At 41.4% G+C, this 21,831-nt stretch overlaps 1 protein-coding gene and 1 long non-coding RNA gene across 14 annotated transcripts in view; one reads left to right on the top strand and one right to left on the bottom strand.

Annotated features, from left to right (window-relative positions):
• The window catches only part of LOC309348554, a 507,755-nt gene that overhangs the window by 86,345 nt on the left and 399,579 nt on the right, over positions 1-21,831 (top strand). The window lies entirely within an intron of this gene.
• PTPRM (protein tyrosine phosphatase receptor type M) overlaps positions 1-21,831 on the bottom strand; it is a 413,445-nt gene that overhangs the window by 13,064 nt on the left and 378,550 nt on the right. For all 12 annotated transcript variants that reach the window (XM_081873808.1, XM_081873803.1, XM_081873804.1 and 9 more), the window contains 5 exons: positions 18,692-18,789; positions 3,149-3,265; positions 2,658-2,812; positions 2,144-2,279; positions 174-323 (listed from right to left, as the gene is read on the bottom strand). In XM_081873808.1, the coding sequence (XP_081729934.1) occupies positions 174-323; positions 2,144-2,279; positions 2,658-2,812; positions 3,149-3,265; positions 18,692-18,789 (656 nt within the window). The remainder of the gene's footprint in view (positions 1-173; positions 324-2,143; positions 2,280-2,657; positions 2,813-3,148; positions 3,266-18,691; positions 18,790-21,831) is intronic.

The raw sequence follows: 21,831 nt of genomic DNA, 5'->3' as shown, positions 1-21,831 counted from the left end.
AATGTGCCTTCAGAATAGGATTATGAGTATCTTTAATTTTAAAAGCGAGTCTGTGCTTCAGAGAATAATGAAAGATTCTGGTCTCACACTTTAAAACAAACAAATAAACCTTACGATACAAAGGCCATTGTCCTGTTGTGCTTTTAAAAATGTATCCATGGCCCATGGCTTACCCTAAATTCTTCTTTGATCTGGCTTGAATTGGTCTGAGGGTCCAGTTTGTTCATTTCATAATATACAGATCTAACTTGAGAGGCTGGAACAGAGGTATCCCCACACAGACAAGCTTCCAATATCGCATCATGTATGAAGACATACTGTTCCTGTAGAAGTAAAGAGATAGGTGATAGTACCCACATAAATGATAGGTTTTTTTCCCAATGAAAAAATGAAGAACTAAATGTGGTTTTCAGCTTTTGCACATGCTGTTGGAAAACCAACTATAATATCCGTTATCATAGTACAATACTACAGTGTTACATATTTACTGTAATCCACTAAATATAAAGGGCAGGTGTTATTCTAATTTACGACTTTAGTCCCATTTTTGTTCTCTCCTCATTGCAGAAGTGTATATGCTTTCAACCCACCACCATCAGTGACCTGACAGCTGCAGCAGGAAATGCACTTCTTCATACAGGGCAGAGCTATACTATGGAACTCATGATGGTGTTGATGGCCACCAACTGAGATAGATGGCTTTTAAAAGGGATTAGAGAATCTCATAGAAGAATGCGGTCAATTAGTACTAGCCTTGATTGTGGCACATTACTTTCCAGGATCAGAGGCAGCATGTCTCTTGAGCTCCAGCTGCTGGGAAACAACAGCAGGAGACTTCATGTACTGCATTTATGCTTCCAATAAGGAACTGGCCAGCCACGGTTACTTAATAGAAAACTCTCTACAGTACTGAGTAAATGAGTTTCCCCAAAATATGGAAGGAGGCCATTATAGTACCAATTCATAAAAAAGGTTCTCCAACGGAGCCGGAAAACTACCGTAACATCAGCCTCCTTTCGATCATAGGGAAAATTTATGCCAGCCTTTTGCTGACTAAACTATTGCGATGGGTAGATGAGACTAATCAGATTGGCCACGAGCAAGCAGGGTTCAGAACTAAACGTTCTACAACCGATCATGCGATAGTTCTTTATCATCTTGCACGGAAGTACTCCTCTCCTCCCCGGGGCTACCTCTGTGCTGCCTTCTTAGACCTAAAGGCAGCCTTTGACAGCGTTCCTAGAAACATCCTATGGGAGAAACTTGCGAAACAGGGCATTGATAGAAGACTCTTATGGCTTATAAGTCAGCTCCACGAAGGTACCCTTGCCAGAGTGAGACTTACTCCTGCGGGCGACCTCAAAAATTCGATACCAATAAACAAGGGAGTGCGCCAAGGATGTATATTAGCTCCCTGTCTATTCAACCTATTCATCAGCAACATGCGTGCACCCCTAGTTAACTCATCTCTAAGTACACACGCGCCTAGACTAGCGGACTACCGCTGCCCACTCCTTTTATATGCGGACGACGCGGTAATTCTATCTTATACACGTGTTGGACTAACCAGAGCCTTGAAGATCTTTGCCACGTATTGTCAACTCAACCAATTAACCATCAATCATGTTAAATCCAAGATTCTGATTTTCTCCAGAAGTCGGAGATTATACGAATGGAAGCTTGGTGGAGCAAAAATAGAGCAAGTTCTAAAATTTCAATACCTAGGAGTTATTTTTCAATACAATCTGGGGTGGAAAGCTCAAATTCAACACCTACTTAACAAGGCCAAAACTCTGTCATATGCGCTCCTCCGATTCTTTTTTTCGGATGGAGCTTTGCATGTTCCCTCGGCCCTAAAGGTGTTCAAGGCAAAAGTGGTTGCCGTGCTTGCTTATGCTGCCTACTTCATTTCTCACTCTGTGACTTCTCTTTCCACTTTTACTGTGTCACTCTAATGCATATTATAAGCCTTCTGCATGGCTCCATCTCTATCGGACACAAGCAGCTGATGCTAAATAATGCCAGGAAGCAGCAACAGGGCACATCACCTAAATGGATGTGAATTCTAACTTCTGGTAAAATGAAATGCATTTTTCTTATGCACAAGGAGAGAGACTGGAGCAGGAAAGGGTGATGGGAATACCTCTGTTTGCACCATGTTAACTCTTCGAGACCGAAGCTCTCTGACGCAGTTGTATATATCTACAACACCTTCCCTTTCTGCCATATCTAGCATAATGTCAATCACAATGAAACACCCAGTTCTGCCAGCACCGGCGCTGTAAATACAAAAGCACAATTAGTACGAGTTAAAAGTTCAGAAAGTGCTTGCCATTGAATTTGAAATCAGATTCTTGAGTGGCATACGTAATGAACATCATTTGAATGTGCCTTAAATATATCATTAGGGGTTTTCAGCAATGTAGCTGACATCTTTCACATTTGAGGGTAACAATTTCTTATTAAGGATGCTATAGATCATTGTAACCTGTCTACAGACTGCTGTCTGTCGATCAGCAGTGGTTGGAAAAAAAATGGCATTCAAATTAACATTGACTATAAACAGCTCAGCTCAGTGCGTGTTTAATTTAAAGGGATAAAATTAGACAGTGACCTTCTCAACTAGGCATGCCAGAAGGCCTTTTCATTGCACTAACCTGCAGTGTACAACCAGCGGGCCTGCATTTGGTGGGCTTTTGGACTTGACTTGCCGGACAAATCCTAGAAGTCCTGTAGCATGGTAAGGTACACCGTGATCTGGCCAACCTGTGAAGTGGAACTGCCTGATTTCTCGGATTTCATGGGCACCTCTCTGGCCATCCATCGTTGAATAAAAAGAGAAGAAAGGGGAATGTTGCAGAAAGCATTTTAAAAGAAAACAAAAGCAGGAATTCCTTAATGTGGCACTTCTTAAAGCACAATAGCTATTTAAAGTCCTGCCCCCACTTCTATTTCATAAGCCACTGGAGAGGAACATGCTGCTGTTTAAATGGGGGGGGGGGTTGGTGGAAAACCTGACCTCACCATTAGGGGGCAGTAGAGTATTACCCACAAAGTAGTTTGGAAAAAGGGTTGACTTTAAAGATGTTGCAACTTTAACACAGACATGATTAGAAACATATGAGAAACTATATCTTTAAACACTAACCTTTTCCACGGCAAATGTTCGAATAACATATTCTGCCAGGAGCTCTGTTTCTATTAGAGTAACTTTAATGTCTTTATATATCTCTGTGTCATCCGGCCAGTATTTACAGCACTTGACCTTTTAGAAATAAAAAAAAATCAAAAAAAATCAAGGTTTATATATATTTCAATTTGAAGCATTCCTTAACACTTTTGCAGTGATGTACAATTGAACTGCCCACAAAACAGCCATGCTGCCTACACAAAAGAAATGGATCATTAGTTTTAAAGAACACAATCTTCTTTTTCAAAGAATAGTTCTGTGAGTTAAAGGTGGAAATAGCATTCAGCGCAAGTTGGGGAAATTGTATGAATCATGTTAGTATTTATGCCATGAACAGCTCAGTTAAAATAACCACTCATTTCCTGTTTTTCTCCCTGTTGAGGGAGTATCCAGAGGGAAAAGCAACAAAGCTGCATTTAAACATTCACAGCCTCCTGAAGTTGGTTATTTGTCTCTAAAGTGTCTCATTCCTTTATGAAAAAGCACACTGTGACATGATTCCTTTTTAGTGGAAGAAAGGTTTGTTTTATTTTTTGAAATATTAACTGCTCTGAAAACCTAACAGAAAAGCAGGGGTGGTGGTAACTATGTATGTGTAAAACATAACACAGAATGTGTAAAATCTGACATATGCAGTAATGAGATTTGAATGACAAAAAGATTCTATTTGTGGACCTGAACCTGATGCCCAGTGAGACTGAATAACTCATTAGGCCCCTAGCAGAAAACTTGGCAAGTTACTTCACGCGGCCTATCCCTAGCCAAGGAACACGTATGCAAAACTGGGGCAAGATACACTTAACATTTCCTTCTTGTGCACACTTAACATTTTGTACAGGATTTCCCTGAGTTGTATGATTGGATCCTGTTTTCCATGTCTGAATCTTCTGAATTTCTGTTTTATTTGCTGTTATTTGTTTTTATATTGCTTTTTTAAAACTAGTTTTAGGTTATGTTTTTGTTTTAGTGACATTTGTGTTTAGACTGTGAACTGTTTAAAGATTTTTGTAATATTGAGTTGTACACAAATGCTTTTAAATAAAAATAAATAAAAGAAATTACACATGTGTGTACACACTTATATACACAATACACTCATAGAAATGTACGGTTATTTGTAAATTTTTTTTTTTTACTAAAAACCATACAGATATAAATTTTAAAGTTCTGTGTTTCCTTCTAAAATATTATAGCCCCCCCCCACTGTGAATGGGACCATTGCCTGGAAGAGCCTCACTGAGCTCCAGCCCTTCCTTTTTCCTGCGCATGAAGCAGCTCCCTCCATGTGCTATGCACATGCCTTGTGTTGTGGAGATGAAGGGTTTGGTGATATGGAAATTGTATAGAGTTCCTTTGTTCCGCACAACTGTCTCTGTGCTCTCATGTTTGTTGTTGTGGAAACATGGCTCTCGAGTCAAGTGGAATCCCACCTATAGGCCCTGTGGCAGGACACACAGGACAGAACCTGTAATATGTAGAACTCTGTAGAAGCATCCAAAGCAATGTGCAAAGTTTTGTGTATATATGGCAGGATACTTTATAATGCTTCCAACTGAGGAAAAAAATACATCTGAGCACCAGATGCAAAGTACTGATGCAAAATAAGCATACCATGCAGTTCATTTTATCTCTGTCTGGCATTTTGCTGCCAGTTCTGTAACAATTCCTAAAACTCTCTCTGGAAAATACACACACACAAAGCCCTGCAGTCAGGGAAATAGAAACCACAAGAAACACATTTGAAAGCTCATTGTTTATCTGTCTGTCTGTTCTGCTTGATAATACAGACCAATAGCATTGTTTAAATCCCTGACTTAAAAGGTTCACAGTGCTTGTCTCCATTGTCAGGCAGCTATTTGTAACAGCAATTTCCCCCCCATGGAAAATGTGTTTTTCTCCGCATTGTTCAGAAGAAACAGAACTTCCCAAGATCCCCAGTCTGGCGCAAACTATCAAAGCCCACTCTCTGACCCTCATTTCCTTTTTCTGCCTGCTGTTTTTGTTTCTTCCATAGGTAGAATCTGATCCACACCAACGTGTCCAAGGCACATGTGAAGAAGGAAACAGCTGCAGCATGGGACCTAAATCAGGTTTCTAACTTTAGCACAATTCCTTTTGAGATGGGCACTTGCCGATGTTCCACAGTGCTCAGTTTAGCCGGATAAACAATTTAAAAAATAGATTGGACTGAATTGCTTGGCTTAGAAAAGAAACATACAACAGCATAGTCTAGACACTCTGGCTTACTAATATGTTCCTTCTTAAAAAGCAATTTCTCCAACCCATCTGCAGACTTAGGATGTGTATAGACACCGTGTGCTTCTGGCTGCATATTGTTGGATTTGCAAGTTTGTATCCCCAGGATATCTAGTGTCTGTCCAGCAGGAGAAAGGCAGGAGGGAACAACCTCTCCTTTCTTAAAAGCTGCGACACTTTGTTTTAAGAGAAAACTTACTGGCTACTTTTGTTACATCAAGCTAATGTAAATGCAAAACGTATTTCAAGGAGCACAGAGTATTTTTCTGTGCAGTCTGCATGCAGAAGCACATTGCAGCCCACTGTCAGATCCCTGTCAGCAAAGGCCGGGCCATCCCATATCAGGGGTGAGCGGCAGTTTTGTACTCATGACAACAGTGTCTCCAAGTGCACCTACACTTTCCTTTTCTCCATAGAAAGGATACCATTGAGATAAGGCAGAAGCAGTTTTAAGGTAGCATGACCAGTTCAGCAGCACTGGGCAGAGTCCTGCAGGAGGCGCCACAACAATGCTGGAGGTGGGGGAAATGCCAAATTTTAGTGTTGCACAGGGCGCTGTTGAAATTTGAGAGCCCAGACTTCGCCACTTGATAAGGACAGAGTCTGCTTCTTGGCCCAGTGACCTACTGATACATCACATGCTTGACACTGGGAAATTGGGACATTGCCCCATCACCCTCGTAAGCTGGCACTTCTGCTTTGAAGACATGGAGCCTAATTTATGAAAGCCACTTCAGCCTATAATTCTAAATGTACTTACTTAGGAGCTAGCCCCATGGAACACAGAGGTAAATAGGATTGCATAACTCAGTTTGCAAGGTTTACCTAACAACTGAAATATTGAAATATTATTGAAGAGGCAATTGTTAAATAAGTCAGTTACAAATGTCAATGGGAAATTCATTTGAGAGATAGCAGACTTTAAATTTGTCAATGAAACACATTAGTCTAAGGGTTATTAACAAATACAGAAGCATTCTTAGGTAACTATAATGAATTAAATATGGAAGAAACACAAAACTTGTCAAATTGGTAGCCAGCAGATTTGAAAGGAAACTTTTGCTTATATGATACAAAAGTTTGAGAAGACTGGACCCCGGGGAGGAGACACTTCCAAGAGAGTTTTCACTTTAAAATGATCAGATCCTGGGTTTCATTGTTGTTGTTTAGTCGTTTAGTCCTGTCCGACTCTTCGTGACCCCATGGACCAGAGCACACCAGGCTCTGGGTTTCATTAGCTACTGTTTTTGTAAAACACATGTCATCAGTAAACAAACCTATGAGACAGGTTCTGCAGAGAAACCAAGACATGCTCGATTCAGCAAACTTCATAGCAATTGAAGTTGGGACTCTTGCATCCAAACCTACCAAGTCTATCAAAATGCTCCTCTTGTTTGGCTTTTTTTGGGAGTAGGGAGTTAGGGGAAACATTATATACACCATACCTTGTATTCATTTTATACCCATAACTTAGTTTGGTTTACAATGCAAATTGTATGCACACTCTTCACAAATCTAGATTTTGATAAGTAAACATTGTTTTCACTGTACTCACCCAAAGTGATGGAAAACAACTTGATGTCAGTACCAATTTACATTTACAGGTAGTCTAAGCTATGTAGAGTTTCACATTAATATGTATAGAACATTTTGTTATTAATGCTGCCTAACGCACATATTTTTGTAGGGACCTGGGTGGCACTGTGGTGTAAACCACTGAGCCTTTGGGCTTGCCAATCGGAAGGTCAGTGGTTCGAATCCCCGCAACGGGGTGAGTTCCCGTTGTTTGGTCCCAGCTCCTGCCAACCTAGTAGTTTGAAAGCACGTCAAAGTGCAAGTAGATAAATAGGTACCGCTCCAGCGGGAAGGTAAACGGCGTTTCCGAGCGCTGCTCTGGTTTCACCAGAAGCAGCTTAGTCATGTTAGCCACATGACCTGGAAAAACTGACTGCAGACCAACGTCGGCTCCCTCGGCTAGTAAAGTGAGATGAGCACCACAACCCCAGAGTTGTTTGCGACTGGACTTAACTGTCAGGGGTCCTTTACCTTTACTTTATGCACATATTTACAACAACACTAAAAGATTCAGATCTGGAGCTAGTTTAGAAATAAGTTCCCCACTTGCTAGCCCCACACTCTGATAGCTGTGCGCTGAGCATGGTTGGCTGAAAAGGAACCCCTAAAGGTGAGCAGCTGCTTTATAAAGCAGATGAGCTTCGTTTTCAGACAAAGTGTTATACTGACACTGCAGGTAGATGAACCAGATAGTTTTGAACAGGTTTAGAGACAAAATCTATGAGGATGGATTAAGAGATTAAGCCTGATTATTATTTGGCATTCCGACAGTTTTAGCACTGCTTCCATGTTACTCCTACAGTATTCTCGGGAGCCATTAAGAGGCCTGAAATAGAAGTTAGGAAAAAGAAAGGGCTCATCTGCTTTATAAAGGATAAATTTTAGCATCACTTCTGGAAGGCTTCCCTGCCCTGCATGCACATCTTCTTTCTGTCTGAATCAGATGTATAAACTACTTTTCATTCACTGCATTTCATGCACCTTTAAGAAATGATGAGTATTTCCAAGCACACACCCATATGTTGTAAAAGTCAATTCAGCGGTACCTTGAAGTAGTTAGCAGTCATGAGTAAGTACAGCAATTCACAGTTCTTTATAGCTGAAAGTGATACTAATATGTGAACTGGCAGCCAAATTAATCTTCTAGCTGCACAGGGAATTTTAAATTACTTACTGGTTATCTCTAGTAGAGTTGATATTGATAGCTCATATGAGGTCACTGGATGGACACTTTTACACATGCTAATTTTACTTTAGAATTCAACTTGTACCGTGGATGATGAAACAGGCATGCAGTCTTATATGGCATTTCTTGGAGGCAGGATTAAATATCTAACAGGCACTTCAGTCACACGCACACAGCTACTGGCTGGTCTGATATGGCTACAATAGCTGGTTGTACAAAGGAAGTTGGGCACGTCCATCTTGCCATCATGCCTTTCATTTATATTACCAGATTAGCTGTGTATATCATGTTTCTAGAACTGCATCCAATGCATGAAGGCTAAAGTGCCTTTACATGGTACATGAGGCTATAATGTACTTCAGCAGATGGTGACTGCTGATGGCTTGATGCTGCCACATGAAATTGTTGGACTGCCTTAATATCCGGGATTGTCTGACTGACAGCATAATCCACAACTTGTGATGCTCAAGCAGGAGACCCTGCATCCCAAACGTGATACGTTTCCCCAGCCTAAGACAACGACATATTGTGACAGCTGATCTTAAACAGAACAAGGCCCCATCTGCACTTTGCATTTAAAACAGCACCATGCCACTTTAAATAGCCATAGCTTCCTCCAAAGAATCATGGGAACTATAGTTTAAGCATAGACCCTAATCCCACTCTCAGAGCTACAATTCTTAAAAGAGGTTCACAGTGAGACCTATTTCCCAAGGAACTGGGAATTGTAGCGGGGGTGGGGTGGGGCAGGGATAGGGATCTGTAAGTTCCAAAAATATTTGTTGCACAAGGGGACACTCTTCTTCATTGAAAAGTCATAGCAATTAAAAAAAATATGTATACTTAAAAAAAAAAAAGTTTCAATACTGAAGGGATTTCATAAATTCTCAGGTACTACAGGCCATCAGTCTTGTCCTTTCATCTTCATCATCTCTAATAACAGTTTTTTGCCTTTCTGAAACTCTTTCCCTCCCTTCGTGGAACCACTCCTGCTCACTATGTCCTCTGTATCTTGTCTAAATTTGAATTCTAACATGCAGTTTTCCTTAATAGATACATTTTACACATAATTTCCCCTAATGTGCTTCATTTTTAAAAATCATTTGCACTAATAAATACATTTCATAAGCATTTTTGCTTATAATATAATTATGGATGCATTTTTGGTTGCCGAACTGTATTACAAAATTCTGAGAATTTTGTCATTCCAAACTTATCCAGACAATGGTCTATCCATGACAAGGCAGTGTACTGCACTCCCCATGTCTTCAGTTCATCTGTCATATCACTTGGAGCAAAGATCACATCAAGGGTGTGCCCTGCCTGGTGTGTTGGACTGATGACCATCTGAGAGAGACCCATGGTTGTCATGGAGGTGATGGTCTTGAGCTGGCCCGACATCAGCCTTCATGTGGCTACTTCAGGTCAGCCAGGATTATTATGTTAGGGTCCTCTAACTATGCTCCAGAGACTACCTTGGCTAGCCTGATAGCCTAATCATCTGTGGCTTTACCTGCCCCAGACCTGACATCAGATGACGTGAGGTATGGGCAGGTGCACATGACATGAGGAAAAGTGTATGTTGTATGACACCCTGATATTGATACTGTTGAAAGCTGAGCTATTAATATTTTAAATAAATAATTATTTTTAAAAGCATATTCAGGCAAAAAATAATAATCTTTCTGGCTTCTTTTGTTGTTTTCCTGCACAGATTCATCTGCTATCTCATAAGGAGATAAGAGTAATACACTAGAAAATAATATAAATGCTATAAAATTGTTTGGCCTTACCCAAATACAATTATCTTGACTGACATAGAAAATGTGCAGGATCCTTATCCATTTTTCAAAGAATTGCATAGCTTGCTACAATGAGGAGATAACATCACAAATTATTTCTTTACCACTAGCACTTCACTTCTCTACTTAAAGTGTGTTGAAACCAACATGTGACAGAATTTAAACTAATTAGCAGATGTTTGAACTTTCATTTCTCACTGAGTATAGGAATGCCAAATTCCATCATGTTGTTGTTGTTGTTTTCTTGTATTGAGTTAAGCATTGCTGAATACTGAAGCATTTTGTGCAAGTAAAGGGGAATGCCATTTGATCTGCAGCAGAAGTGATTTACAGTCACAGTACTATATGCTAGATAGTTAATCTTAGTTCTCCGAACTGTCTGGTATGCTGGTATATAGTGAAAAGCAGCTGAGTCGTGCAAAATAGTGTACTGCACACTATACAGCTGACAACCCTGAGCTCAGTATTACCTGAATATGTATCAGGACCGTCTTTTCATCCTCTGCTAGGATCTCAGCAGGGATCCTAATTTGGCACATGCTGCCCTCCTCCAACACTTGATGTCACACTTGCAAAGGAACAACCAGAAGTATTAAAGGCTGTTACCAGTTGTTTCTCTGCAAGTGGAGTTTGTATTTGGTGTCCTTAAATTTGGCACCAGATGAAAGCTCTGCTGGGGGCTCCTGGGTCAAGTTAATCCCTCCTGGAAGTGAGACTTGCTTTTGATGCCAAATCCCCAATTCTTCCTCTTCTTTCTTTGCAGAGGTGGCTTGAATCCAAGCATCACTTGCCAGGGAATAAAGGAAAGAATTGGGAGAGCACTCCAATTGCATAGTTGATAGCTTAATATTAAAGTTTTTACTTTATATTGTTTTGGTTGATTATATGTATGGGTTAATGTTGCTCGCTGCTTTGGGGGGGCCGATGGTCCAAAAAGCGGTATACAAACAAACCACACCATATGAAGTTACATCACCTGATGCTGTGGTGACATCACATGATTGACAAATGGGTGGTCCAAGTGGCCCGTGTGCGAGCTCAGGATGCAGCCTGTCAGCTGGACCCTGTTCTTCAGCCCTGCACTAGGGCATAGTAACTAGACTATGTACAAACTGGTTAAAGAGAAAATTTTCACAGTATTGATGCACAGGACAAGTCATGCTCCCCAGAAAATTTCCAAGTCATGTTGACATTGACACTATTCTGCTGCCAGACCTTGTGGACATGCACATGTGACACAGCGGTTCAGTGTCTCTCTGCATTACTTCCAGTGTTAAGCACAACTGATGGTTTCCTCTTCAGCTGTGACATTCAGCTTCCCAAGTGTAGGGCTGTAATTATGGTGGGAGACTAGGATACCAAAGACAATAGTAATTAGCAAGCACAGTCACAAAGACCTGTTTGGGTGCCTTTTCTCAGGAACACTGATTCTTCTGCTAACAAATAAGAGGTGTCAATGGGTGTCTCAAAGCAGAGACCAGTTTCAGGATATTCTCTCTCTCTGTGTGTGTGTGTGTGTGTGTGTGTGAGAGAGAGAGAGAGAGAGAGAGAAATTTCCTCTTCATGCTTGCTCTGATCCTGTAATTACCAATCTATTTTAGCTGATGCATTTTGCATTTATAAAAAAAATCCTGCAGGTCGGATGCAAAGAGCTTGGCCCTAACACTTTCAGGACTTTTCTTTAGTTAAAACTTAAGTAAATTAGACTACCAAAATGTATAATCTACATACTGTGGCAGCAGTGTACAAGACAGCCTGACACCACCTTGTCGAAGAAAACTAGCTTGTGAATTCTGCTCCTTTCTTAATATCTAAACTTCCTCACATATTTGTGTATTTTCATCAAGACCAGTTATTTGCACTTTTCTAACTGGATACCCTTAATTGGTTTAGAAAGGCTTAAGATATGAATCGCTATTGATTTTATACATTCTAGGATCTAGAGCATCACTCTCTAGTAGAAAACAGCATGCAAGATAAATGGAAAACCAATCAGACCTTCTCTTGGTGTTACAAAGGGCAATGTTCTGCACATGTTTTATGCTGCCCTGCTCAGCGAGGCAAGCACTGTTGATTTGGGGACATCTTTATTAAACAATTATAGAAGAGTCTGCCTAGCTTCCTGGAGAATAACAGCCAATTGTTCCCCCTAAGGATTTTGCTCCTGCTATGCATGATGGAATAAAGCCAACTTGTAATTTCTGGTTGTACATTTAGAAAGCAGAAATCTGGTTTGATTGGTAAGACACATTATCTTATTTACTGATGGTGCCAGATTAAAGATTTTAAGCTGCTGAATTTTATGAAGCATCTTTTTTTTTTAAAAAAAAGTTATCTTTCAGATCTGCCTTCATCTTTACTGGAAAACTACAATTGTTTACATTTGTTTTAAAGTAAGATAAACGAATTTAACTATAACATGGATGGTTATTTCTCCCTGTTTTTTGTGCAGAAATAAATGACTGCTTAAGTGTTTTATTGTTCAACAATGGCAGTGGCTTCAGTTAGCATATAAAGAAGTGATGAATGCATGGGGGAAAACTGTGAACACAGCCTAAGCTTTGTTTATTACAACAGCAGTTCCAGCTGCTGAAAAGGAAAGCCATCACTCACCTTAAACAGCACATTCTCATGCATGTTTACTTAGACCTAAGTCTCATTATAGTTAATGGGGCTCACATCCAGGTAAGTTTGCACAGGACTGCTGCTTAATAGTGGCTTGCCACTTTGGCAGTGGGACTGCTGCAGCAAGCACAACAACCCAGAGATGCAAAAATCCCCCGCTGTACACTTGATCCACAACATGCACATTCATCTTATTTCTTTGGACTCTTGGCAATTTATATTCACTGCGTATGTTGCTGCAACCCAGGACAAGGATAAAATTGCTAGCTTTTATCATTAAATGCACTAACCCTGATCCAGAGATTGTGGTGCTCAATAATTATTGAACTCGACTGATAATGTGCAGCTAATAACTATGTCCAGTGGGCCAAGATAGTACAAATCAATAAATGCATGACCATCACGCTCCAGGACAGTTAAATAATATTTCTGGCATCATTCCTACACAAGCATGTGGAAACAGTATGGACTGCACCTATGGTCAGCCACATAAATGTAAGCTAGGGTCAGTGGAAATATTTTTAAAGCCATTGTCAAACTGGCGTCTGTTTAGTTTAGGGTGGAATGAGGCAAGCCAAAGACAGTGGGGCAGCATGAGCAATGATCAAGCCTGATCCAGAAGCCATGGTTATGAAAAAGGGGGTGATGGCCTACTGGTGCAATGGATGTGGGGCTGATCTGGCACCAGTTCCCTCCATTGACTTGGCACTGAATCTTTGCCTTACGTCCCTCAGCTTGCCAGACCTCTTGATGCATGCTGATAGGTCTTTTCTGAAAGACTTAGATAAAGCCACTTCTGATCCAACATGATTCTCTAATCACGGGAGAGGTTCCATAGCGTTTTTCTGTATATGGGGGGTGGTGAACTGCTGGTGTGGAAGGTCTGTGGAAACCAGCCCTTGCATCACATCACATCATTTTTCAAAGAATATTTTTTATGGCAACTCCATAATGGCTTGCTCTAAATTCTAATGAGGCATTATTTGCATTTTGGGGGGAAATTCAGTCACATTCTAATGAGGTCTTCATAAACCTGGCTAAATATGTTCAGAAATCATTAGTGTAGATTACCAGAGCAAAACACTCCTGGGGGACCTCTGCAGATTTTGTTACAGAACCTATGGCAGATGGATCAGTATAATAGCACAAGAATGCAAGGGGTTTGGGGTGAGGGAGAGGAGGGCATTGTTTGTTTGTTTGCTTGTTTTTGGTCTCTCCACAGAAACAGTGTAAATGTGAGCTACTCAGTTACATGCTACCAGATAAAGAGCTAAATGTCCCTCAGGTAGATTCATTAAAGGAGGAAAACAATCAAAACACATTTTGCTGCCATTTAAATACCAGGTGCACTGCGGTCTACAAGTGCCAGGAAAACCGACGAGGGTCCCTTGCTGGAATTCAGGAGAGCTTAAAGGATGCAGGGTTTTGACAAGCCTGCCTCAGATAATGACAGGTACTGGCAGATGTATGCAGGCCCTGCTAGAGGCGAATGGAAGGGCTGAATCATCTGCAGCAGGTGCCTGTGTGAGAGAAAGCCTCCCAGTGGCTCCTCTGCCTGCAATTAAAACCATCCTGATGCATAGAGCTCCAGGGCAAAAGCTATATCTGAGCACAAATTTAATGACTATCCAGTCCGGGTAAACAAACACACATACGCCCCCTCCATGATTAATTCATGAAGGACAAACACAAGTTATGTGGCAAACATGTTAAATAGGTATTCTTCTCTCCTGGAAAGAAAGAAAAAAGTTGAGCTATTTCCCCTCACCCCACCCCCCTTGCTTTTGGATGTAAAAAATGGGCAGGTGGTCTCCCAATAAATCTGTAAGTCAAATAACAAAAGCAGCGGTGGGCAGTTACAACAGCACGGGTAAATAAATAAAAAACTTGAAAGCCACAAAAAGTCACAGTGCTGGCTCTACAGGAATCCAACCTATTGTCAAAACATGATAGTGGAGTGAAAACAACGCCGCCGCCCCCTCGCCACTGCCAGAAAAACCCTCAAGGACAGTGAACCAGCTAAAGTTATTACTAATGGAAGCATAACACAGCCCTAAGTGACTCAGCGGTGATGGACAGGAAACAGAGTTTGTACCCCCTTGGAGGCCATGGTCCTAGGGAAGATTAATTGCCAGACTTCTGTGTTCTAACTATTAATAAAATGAGTTTTTTTGAAGGACGCTCTTTAAAGGAGGCTTCCTTTAGTGCTGCTTTTCTAGGTTCAGGTTTTAAAGCTCCATGTCTGAGTCTTGTTGTTGTCGTTGTTTGTCCTGGCGCTTCCCCCCAGGAAAACACACATTTTGCCACTGAATCAAGGCAAATGGCAATCAGGTTTTCTGGATGAGCCCATACTTGGTGTTAAGATCCACTCTGTACAGTGAAACTTACTGTTGTATAAACACAACAGTTTATACAGCAGCTTCAAGGATACAATGCACTCGAAAACACATTATTCCCCCACATTTGCTGAAAGATACTGCTATCCTAAGCTGGATCTTACCAGAAGCTTACATAAAAGGCGCATGTGTGAACTGAGGTGCCACTGGCATTGTGTGTTCCCTGGGAATCGGGAATGTTATCTAGGGAAGAAGGAGGGTTCATGCTATCCCTGCCCACATGATGGATGCCTCTTCTAAGAGCTATGGGTGAGTAAGGTCTATAGGTTTGGGAAGAGGCTGGCCATTATTCACACTCACTAAGCAAGATGGTTATGTTTAATGCAAAATATGAGAGATTGCATTGGTTTACGATATATGGCATTGGATCTACAAACAGGACAGTTTATCCTGGTTGCAGGATCTATCTACAAGTTTCTTTTGTTCACTGCATTGGAAAGTTTAGACCGAGTCAGAAAATGTGAATGTTTTGCAGTTATTAAGGAGTACTCTGGTGCAGCTCTAGATTGTGAAGGACCCTGAGCAAGCTGCCCTCCATGGGCGCCCCCAACATCTGCTGCGCCCTGATGGCAATGTTCCTGCAGCTATCAGCCTCCTCATTACAGGCTTACCCATTGGCAGTGATGTAATGGTCTAGTTGCTGAGTGGCTGCTGCTGTATAAGCTCCCAGGTGAGTGAGCCCTTCAGTGCAAGGTGGAGTGGGGTGCTAGTGGCTGCAGCAGAGCTACTGATGTGCAGCCCAAGTGTCGGCTCTGGTAGGCCCTGCCGATGATGGGCCTGCGTTGAGCAGATCCTATGGCAAACCATCTGGCAAGCACAGATCTCTCTTAGAAGCTCTGCAATGATTCTGGAGATTGCAAGGGAATATAGATACCCCATGAGTCAGTGATATTAAGAGATTTGGGAAAGTTGTGGTTAAGATGATTTTTCAACTTATGCTTCCTGCAAGAACATTCCTTGGTCAAAGATAGAAAAAACTGGAAGCCTCTGGAAATTAAATGTAGACCAGGGCTAATGCTAATTTATATCATGAGATACAGGGAAGGAAGAGTTAAGTATTTAAGCTGTCAGGCGACGGATAAATCCAAGTTGTTCAGGACTAGGAAAAATACAGTAGTCCTCATTTAAAGAAATAGACTGATGTCATGTGGTTAACTTGAATGGTAGGGAGTAATGAGGATATATAAATAATAAAATGAGTTCTGCAGTGATATGGTGAACCATGAATTAGGTACCTAGAGAAGAAACCAGAAAACTACCTTGCAATAGGTGTCCTCTCTCTAGAGAGGTGGTGTGGTGGAAATAGGATAATTTTCACCCATCACCCTATGTCTTCGTAGGCCAACTTAAATTTTAATAATACTTTTTAAAAATTCAGACGCTGCAGCAATGATACACCAAGAACATTAGAAAATATAACCCAGCCCCATGGAACTGTATACCAGCACCATGAAGCTTGCCATCCTCTTGTCCAGATTCCAGTTTTACAGTCAGAGAATCATGAACTTAGAAGGAATATTGCAGGCCATCAAGTCAAACTCTCTGCTCACAACAATATACTGGAAAGTTTCATATCAATAAATAAGTTGTAACTTTTTGCTTCAGCTTGAATGCAAGTGGCAGAGCTGATTTATTGATCCACCAAGTCTCAAACTCCTTTGGGTCCTAAATGGCCTCAATCTGACCTTTTAAGCCAGTCCAACTGGTTGCATCTTTGTGCTCTCATAACAGCACCTAATTATACTCACAAATTGTGCTGCTTTCTCATCCAAAAGTGGTCCTGTTCCCTGATTTGTGATCAGGCTCAGGCACTTTAGATGTCTAGGCACTAGGATTTAAACTCACAATAAACCATGAACAAAAATCCCCTTTCTAAACACAGAATGAAAATTGAATTTACAATAAAGGAAGCTGGAAATGACACATTTACTCATATTACTGAAAAATTAATTGATCATTTATAGTCCACATGTCTATTTTTCAGGGGGGAAATTATAAACTACTGTTTTGGCAGGAAATTAAAAACATGCATCATAACTGCTTTAGCTACACTGAAGTATATCTACAATTTCCCATTTTTTTCAGCAGCTAATAAATGCACTGTTCCTGGAGGTGTTGACAACATAGTTGATGAAGTTTTATATTTTCACTAGGAAATTGAACAGTGTACTCCCTAGGCTGTTTTAAACAGCCTGACCTGCATCAATGCTAATGATACAGTGAAATAAATAAGAAACCCAACAACTCTTGTTGACCATTTAAAATGAAAAGCTAACTTCTGTTACTATCTTTTGAAAATAAAAGTGTACATGACCTAAGATACTTATTCCTTGGGAACTTAGAAATTTGGATTGCTTCTCCTTATTATTTCTAGGGAAACGAAAAGCACAGCTTCACCGAGGAAAGGCCAGGAAATCTGGTCACTGCAGAAAGTAGTTATACCCTGCAAAAATTAATTACTAGGCAGAAAGCCCCCAAATGGCCTATCCTCATTCAGTGAAATACACTGTAGTACTTTTGGAATCATAGGAGAAGAAATAAATTCTTTCATATCTGAAGTGTATTAGGGAGGTTTCCCTTGTATATTGTCTGTGTGTTTTAGAAGTTGAAGGAAACCTGGGTGCAATTTTCTGCAGCCATCCAAATCTGTGGTTGACTAATATAAGTAAGAAAATTTTCTGGAGAAATAGATTGTTGAGGTTTTGTTTTGTTTATTATGTTTCTATCCCATCCTTCCCGAGAGCTGTGTGTGTGTGTGTGTGTGTGTGTGCGCGCGCGCACGCGCATGCACACACTTCTATTTTTACGACAAGTACACGAAGTTCGCAAAATGGCTACTATTTTGTCCTAAAAGACAGTACAGTATATAATTTTTGAAAGTATAATTTTTCTAAATCTCTCTCTCTCTCAGGTGTCAAAGACCATGGGTAAAGAGGTGCATCTTCAGCATGTGATGGAAAGTGTCAGAAGCAGGGGGACAGGAGTGAATTATCCCCCGATTCAAAACCTGCACCAGCTCTTTTTATGGGGCGGGGGGAGGTATCTAGAGATCCAGCCATCACATGTAGTTTGGCCCTGGGTGAGGAATCTGAACCTAACAACCTGAGCGACTTCACCGTGTTTGCTCTAAAACAGGGGTTGGCAAGGTTTACTGGCCATGGGCTGGATCACTCCCACGGAGATTGTCCGTGGGCTGGACTGGCACAGCACAACGCCAGAAATTGCATCTGCGCCTGTCCGCATCACTGGAAATTGCTTCTGCGCATGCCCAGATGCTGGAAATTGTGCATGCGCAGAAGCGATTTTGGGCATCTAGACATGCGCAGACGTGATTTCTGCGCATGCACAGAAACAATTTCCGGCATTGTTCGATGAATCCCCGCGCTGCACCGGTTTAGCGCAGTGCACGGGGGACTCGCCGAGCAGGTGGCTTGGTTCACGGGTGGCTTGTGGGCCGGTAAAACGGGCTTTGTTGGCCGCATTTGGCCCATGGGCTGCACGTTGCCAACCCCTGCTCTAAAATACAAAAGTCCATTGTTTTTGAGACTGGAGTGGCCAACTCACAACTTAAGTAGAAAAGTTAGCAGCAAGGTTGTTAAATTCAAAACAGAGAAATCCCCATGCCATGCATAAATATAGACAATTTCCCAAACTTTCTTACCCTTCCCACTTCCACGAGATTTGTCACCATGACTATGCTTGCTGTATTTTCATGCCAGACCATTCTCCAGAAGTCATATATTGTCTCTTGCATTGGTCCTGAAAGGACAAATCAATCCACAGGTTATTCTCAGCACATAACAGGATTGGAGGAATACACACTGATAATGTTATAGGCAATATTAAAAACTTGACAGCTCTCAAGTGCGTTAAGAGGTGAGGCAGAGATCTTCTGTAGGCTCATTAATTTAGCTTGTTAAAGGCTCAATGGAGGTTTCAGTTTCTTTCAAACTAATTTGCAATTAAGCGTTTCCTCCCCCTCTTGAAAGAAAGTTGGTGTTGTTGTTTTTTAACAGGAGGTTGCAATCCTATACACAAACATACCTGAGGGAAAGTGTCACTGTAATCAATATGTTTATTTCTAATAGGAATGTTTAAGAATGCACTGTTAATTAACTACTAGGGCTGCGAGTCTGAAAAAAATAGAGCAGGCAGGGCAGCATCAGCAGTAGTGGGGCGCTTCTGCTGCTTGCCAGGAGGGGCTGCGGCCAACCCAGGCCTGCCCCACCCCACCCCTGTCCTGGTGAGCACTGCTTAGAGACTACTGTGTCAGGAAGTACAGTATATATAAATTGTTGAAATAAATAAAGAGTAGCGCACCACCAGGAGAGCTCTGCTGCTGCATTTTATGCTTTTGACATGAGTAATGTTTCAGTGGACGATATTGGCCTTTCTCCGTTTAAACATTTCTCTTAGTTTGCACTATTGCTCTAATTAGTCTAATTCTCAAATCGCTCCTTCTGAAATGAAGCAGGTTTTTGAGACAGTTTTTTTCCCTTTGACAGCAGGAGAGAACATTGTTTAAATGCCAGGCCTGACAACTATCTTAATTTTAGAACATAACGAAAGAAATGAGCCTGGGGGAGGGGGAGGACCGGGACCACCCCCACCCCTAAAGTATCTGCCTAGGCTCTAGAATAGACTATGTCTGTTGTTTCTGGAGGGCTCTATGGGAATCCAGGATAAAAGCTGGATCCACAATGAATCCCAAGCATTGACTGGGCCTTTGGTGAGGGTGTGGTCCTACCCAGGTATTCCTTCTTCTAACACTTTTGCTCCTGCAATTTTATTTTATTTTTTACCCTGCTATGTCACTTTGTCTGAGAGTCTATTGGAGACAGAGATAATAAGCAGCTATAAAACACCATCAATTACTAAAATCTTGCATCTACAAACAACCAATTACTGATCCTCTTCACAACACTTTTTAGTTACTGTATTTTTCGCTGTATAACATGCACCCGACCATAACACGCACGTAGTTTTTAGAGGAGGAAAACAAGAAAAAAAATATTCTAAACGAAACAGTGGATGTATGATTTTTATGGTTCATGCTGTGGCCACATACATGTGATCTGACAGTGAGTTTGGAGTAGCCCAATGCAAAAATCCTGAGGATCCATGTGGATCCATGCTTTGTAACCATGTTTTTGCACCACTGTGGCCCCAGGCAAGAGTGGGTGCGTGACTTTTTGGGTGCAAGATGTAGCCATGGACATGCTATGTGATCTGATGGTGAATTTGGGGTGACCCAGTGCAAAAATCCTGAGGATCCATGTGGATCCGTGCTTTGTAACCACGTTTTAAGTGGGGAGGGAAGGAAAAGCACTCAAGGGACAAGGAGCATGCGTGGGGTGGGTGGAGAAGGATGCTGTTAATAATGAAGAAGAGGGGTATAAGGGGAGAAGGCTCCTCTCCTCTCCCGCTTTGCTCCTTTAAAGAAGCAGGCTCTCTGTCCCTCTCTCCTCCCCACTCAGCGGCTCTTCTCCCGCTTTGCTGTTCCAAAGCGAGCCACGGAGGAGGGAAGGAAGGGGAACCATGGATCCTCTGCTCACGACTGCAGCAGATCCCCCCCGCCACCCGTAGGCATTCCCTCCATAACACGCACAGATATTTCCCCTTACTTTCTAGGAGGAAAAAAGTGAGTGTTATGGTGCAAAAAATACGGTACTTATTTAGAATTTTACTAGTCTATTCATTTGAGGACTTGCTTGAAACATTGCAATACCTTTGAGTTTTTAACATCAGAGTTGCCGACAGCTGATAAAAAAAGGGCAACAGTAATCACCCTTGAAATAAGAATGTTTTTTCTAAAACAATAGCTGCAAACGACATACCACATCACTAATTGCACCTGAAAGCTTGTGCCCACTTATCTCCGGAGAAACACATTAAAGGATACTATTAAACTGAAGAAACCCACACCCACATATCCAACAGTAATCTGTTAAGATGTATTTTTCATTGACATTTGAAAACATTTAGCTTTAATGTTTTCATCTTGCATCTCCAGCCTTGTTTTGTGTGAGTGTCCTACGCAAAAATGACAAAGGCAATTAAAATTAGGCAATCATTCTTGCAAGATCAATATCATTGGCCTGCAGGGCTCAGAGCAGGTGCATTGTATGGAGTTATTATTTATAAGGGGAAGCTGTCCAATCTCAAATATCTGCTTTAACTGTGGCTGCAAAAGTAGTTGCTTACAGCCCTCTGCAGTCAAAACAGAATCTTATGTTTGGCACTTGAGCAGAACCATCTATCTGTATTTACTACTACTACTACTACTACCACCAGTCCCTCACCAGAAGGGCCCAGGTTATGTTACAGAAATAGAAATACAGCACTATAAATTTAAAAGAAATTACAATCACAACTAGATTGGGCCTAAACATACATCTCAATTGTCAGGGTAAAGAGGTGTAGGTTCAGCATACAATGAAAGCTGTACCATGAAGCTGCCAAATGTGGGGAGGAAATTCCTCAACTTTTGGGCTGGCACAGGGAATATCCTTTCCCAGCTCACCAACCCCTGAACCTATGAGGAATGTGGAACTACCAAGAGAGCCCTCTCCACTGATTGTAACACCCAAGAGGATCTGCAGGGAAAGAAGTGGTCTTTCAGATATTTGGGGCCCAAGTTGCTTAGGATTTTTAACACTAGTATAAGCAGCTTGAACTGGGTCTAGACATGATGTTGCAAGCGGACCAACTGTTTTGAAACGGGTTATAAGAGTTCTGAAGTGAACTCCAGCCAGTAATCTGGCTGTTGCATTTTGGACCAGCTGATGTTTCCAAATCATA

This window comes from Podarcis erhardii (genome assembly GCF_964252035.2).
Source record: "Podarcis erhardii genome assembly, chromosome: 8".
In the NCBI taxonomy this organism is placed as follows: Eukaryota; Metazoa; Chordata; class Lepidosauria; order Squamata; family Lacertidae; genus Podarcis; species Podarcis erhardii.
Note: the sequence above shows the minus strand (reverse complement) of the source record. Positions and strands in the feature narration are given on the sequence as shown.